Source organism: Typha angustifolia, chromosome 8, assembly GCF_048772165.1.
Source record: "Typha angustifolia cultivar Huaian chromosome 8, ASM4877216v1, whole genome shotgun sequence".
Taxonomy (NCBI): Eukaryota; Viridiplantae; Streptophyta; class Magnoliopsida; order Poales; family Typhaceae; genus Typha; species Typha angustifolia.
Window position 1 is genome coordinate 12,375,844 of NC_133246.1, and position 4,499 is coordinate 12,380,342.

A 4,499-nucleotide genomic window follows, 5' to 3' on the forward strand; every position below is an offset into this window, starting at 1 on the left:
CACCAATCTTGATGCAAATAATCCGAAGCTCTTAAGCTCATCGGACTACCAAATTACTGTGCCTAAATGGACCCAAGTCAGGAGTTAATGTAGTCTCATCACTCTCATCATCCTCGCTACCTTCTCCACTTTATAGATTCATACCTAAACCTAACCTTCTCCCTTACATAGTTTGGTTTCATATCACTTCTGTGAAGCACTGTTTATTAGTTGTACTTGTATTGTATATCCCCACTGGCCAATTTATTCCTTCTGGTTGTTAGCCAGTGGCCTTTCATGGGAAATAGAGATGTAGCTGTCCCCAAGTTCATTTCTTCTTCTACCTCTCCTTGGAAATTGATATCAATTTTGTCATCAAAAATATATTAGAAAAATAAAAAGCTACAGGTTGTCTATCCATTCTATTCCATAGAAAATATATCTATCTCCATAATGACGAAGATATATAGATAGATATATATATATATATATATATGTAAATTATCGAAAATTAAAGCCACACGTGCTGCCAGCAACTCTGGTTCCGGATCGACACGCTCGAGACGTCGATCGCGAACGAGCAGTTCATCTCCAAGTCCACGTGTCGCTTGATCACGCCGAAGAGCCTGACCCTGCCCCCGACCCTCGTCGACGTGGCAACCCCGACCTCCCCCGCCGTCAGATCCCCCGCGAATCCCGAATCTCCGAGCACCCTCCCGGCCATGACGTCCACGGACACGTTCATCCGCACGGTCCCGTGGGCCCGGGCAATACCGGGCGGGCCCAAGGCCTGGCCCACCTGATTGGCCCGGTAGAAGAGCGCGGTGGTGCTCGGCCCGAAGCGGAAGGGGGCGGCGTTGGGGTTCTTGACGGAGACGTCGGCGAGCAGCGTCAGGTTCGCGGAGAGGAGGTTGCTGACGTTGAGGTTCTTCACGGAGACGGAGTTCATGGTCATGACGGGGTCTTTGACCTTGTAGACCGTGAAGGTGACGGTCACGAGGATGGCGACGATAACGGCGAAGACGGCGATCGTGGCTGCGGCGCAGCAGAGAACACGGCGGCGCCGGGGCCGCCGGTGGCTGTTGGGGCGGAGGGGAGGATGAGAAGGGGGTGGGGTTTTGTCTTCTTGGTCGGTGGCGATGGCTAAGGGGACGACGTGGTCGCGGTCGGAGGAGGACATGACGATTGAAGCACTTGAGGAGGGAGAGGAGTGAATCCAGTGATCGGAAATTTGGGGGAGAGGAATAGTGGAAAGAGGGTTTGATATAGTTGACCCCTTATGTGTGTTTTCTTCTATTTTATTATTTTTTAATATTTTCTCTCTCTTTTTTTCTTTTTTTTCTCTCCCAATTGATTAGACGAATTGGTAGGTGTGTCTTAGACTTTGGTGGGCATCATCAGTCAACCATGAAAGTAGAGCAGCAGATCCTCTCCATCCCAGATTACAAGAAATTTCTTGTAACTTTTCAGTGTAAATTACAAATTGTTCATACTTGAATTTATCTAAAATTAAATTATTTCTCTAAACTTTATCCAAATAAAAGTTTAAGGATAGTTTAATTTTAAGCTTAATCACAAAGAGTAATTTAAAAGGTATCTGTAAATTAACCAAAATATTACATCCAAATTAAGGCTTAATCTATTGAACTATTTTGTTTTCTGGTGGTAATAATCCCTTCACAATTTGAACCAGTAGATGTGTTGGTATCCTATCACTGCCAAATTTTCACTCGCATTAAGTTTTCTCCTTACAACATCAGTATTCTAATACACCTCTAACCTTTTAGGGCGACATTGAATCGGTAGCAGTGCTTTCATAATAAATTCCTACAGCTGGGGATATGTCGATTATATTCCTTGGAATTTACATTACATGCTAGATAAGATGGGAAGAAATTAAAGCAGCGTTGTGAAGTCTCCTGGGGGAAAACTTTGGGCCCAGAAAGCATTCAAGTAGAAGTATACATTCTTTACTTCAACCACCTTCTCTTTGTGGTCACCGTCGTCACCGTTGTCACCGTCTTCCTCTCTTCTTCGTTATTCTCTCTTTACAAATTTCATAAGAAAAATGAGAGAGAATGAGAAGATGAAGATAACAAGAGTAATTTGAACGTTTAATAAAATATATAATATATTTTTTAATAATAAAATATTTTTTGTGGGTACAGTGAAATGAAGGTGATAAATACAAATTATACGAAAAATAAAATGTTGGATTAAAATCGTTAAAGACGGGATATGGATAATAAAATAAGTAAAATAAAAAAAATATCATTTATAGACTTTATAAAAAATTATTAAAATAATTTATAGAGTACTGAAAATTAGACAACAATAATCTTATATTATTATTTTAAAAAATTATTAACCTTATATTATTTTAGAAAGTAATAATTATATACTAGCCAGCAAATATGCCTGCATATTGTATGTAAGTCCCGTTTAACTTTTATCATTAAATTCCAGGGGCATTTTGATCCATGATAATATATATAATTTCCTTCTAAATTTTTTATTATACTTTTTCATATCATATTTCAAATAATAATTATATTTAGCCTAGTTCATAGCCAAATATTATATTTTCTTAGCCTAGTTTTAGATACCTAAATCAAGACCAAAGAATTAGGCTAACTAAATAAGTTAGCCGAAAACCAAACATAGTAAAAGAATTGGCCCAACTACAGAAGTATAAATTATAGTTTTCTATTTAATAACTTCTGAAAATTTTAAAATGTCTTAGGAGGTTGATGTACTGCATACTATCAATGAAAAATAATACAAAAAAAGTGTGCAGAAATTAATACATGAATTTTTACATTAAAAATCCCCCGAAGCTAGAATAAAAAATTATGGATCCAAAATTAGATCTTAGCAATCCCTAAAATAATTATAACAGGAATATGATTGACTTACAAATTGCCCACGGATATTCATGATAATATCTATAAAGTTTTACTAATTTGAACCCAGTATATACTGTTTCTTATTATCGATTTCTAATATGAAGAAGATGGAATAAGTAAAAATTTCTTCAACATGTTCTATTATGGAGATTCCCTAAACCATTATTTGATCTTCAAAAATCTCTCAAATAATGTAGGAAGAGATAATACTCCAAGGTTAATATACATACCTTGGCCACATAGAATCTAGATAACCCTAAAAATTATCCACAAAATTGATAGTAAGCGCATTTGAACGCTCTATTCATTATTCCAAGATGACACTATTCATTCTATTGTTCATGTAGAACTGTTCATTGAGCATTGTTCATCAACATATGTGTATTTGAATGCCATTAAATGACCTTATGGCTAAATCGTTTTCTCTTGATTTTTATTGTGATAATGACTAGAACTAATCTTCTTATATATGTACATAGAAAAATTTTGAACTTTATAATTTGAATCACTTTCACAGTGGTTAGAACCACTTTCTAAAATTGTCTACCCTAAATTTCTTCGTAAACCTTCGTAATACTTATGCATACGCCTATACAAAAATTCTAATATATATACACATTAAAAATATTTTAAAGCATATTATAAATTAAATAAAACCCTACATCTTCTATTTGCAATAAATAATGCTTTAGCTAGATCATGACTTGTCAACCTGATTTACAAAGAATAATTAATTCATCTCCAGAGAAGGTAGGATAATATTAGGTTACCAATGTCAATTGGCCATTGCATTAGAGTGGAGGGCAGATAGCAGCTTTCTTTCTAGCCAACATCAATGAAGTGAATTAAGCTATAGAAATATGTTGGGAGTATTTCATCCAATAATACAAATTTCAACCACTCTAATGTGAAACAAGCACTTCACATTAATGAATTAATTGAAATATTGCAGTAAAGTTGTTGGGGCATCTGTCATGCTGTTTGGGATTCATTGCCCAACTAATAAATGATACATGAAAAGAGCTTACAACCAGAAGAAATCAAACTCTTTTGCACAAGATGATAGCAATCCATATTAATGAGGCACTGGCTTGTTGACTTAGTGAGTACTACTGCTAAGGTCTTTATAGTGTTCTTATAGATGCTATTTAGATGTCAAGAAACTTAGGTATTATTAGCATACATCTCAGAACATTTTATTTGTATATGAATAGCCTTTAAAACCTTTGTTTTTGTATAAATACCCATGACAGTTGACCATTAGTTAAATTTTCATCCATTTAAAAGTAAAAGGATAACAGAATAAGCTTATTCTTTTCTATATAGATTTCCTCTCAGTTATGGACAAGAATAGACTTTAAAGGGTAAAAATATGGACAAATTAGTAGCTTTTGATAGTATACATGCAAAAGATACACTTAATAATATCTTAAGTATTTGATCTAAATTGGAAAAACTTTAGAGGATAAAGCCCATATTAGTATAGTTATTTTATTTTTTTATACTAGCATAAGAGAGTTTGTACCGGTATAAGTTATTCTAGTGTTTAACTGTATTCTAATATAGTTTGTAATAAATACACTCGATGTGACATATAATTAAGATGATAGTTTA

General features: G+C 35.1%; 1 protein-coding gene across 1 annotated transcript; it reads right to left on the reverse strand.

Moving 5' to 3' along the window:
- Nucleotides 1-328: 328 nt before the first annotated feature.
- Nucleotides 329-1,374, reverse strand: LOC140765429 (late embryogenesis abundant protein At1g64065). Its single transcript, XM_073104516.1, has one exon. It carries the CDS (start codon nt 1,157-1,159, stop codon nt 491-493), a length of 669 nt encoding a protein of 222 aa, XP_072960617.1. The 5' UTR covers nt 1,160-1,374; the 3' UTR covers nt 329-490.
- Nucleotides 1,375-4,499: the final 3,125 nt, after the last annotated feature.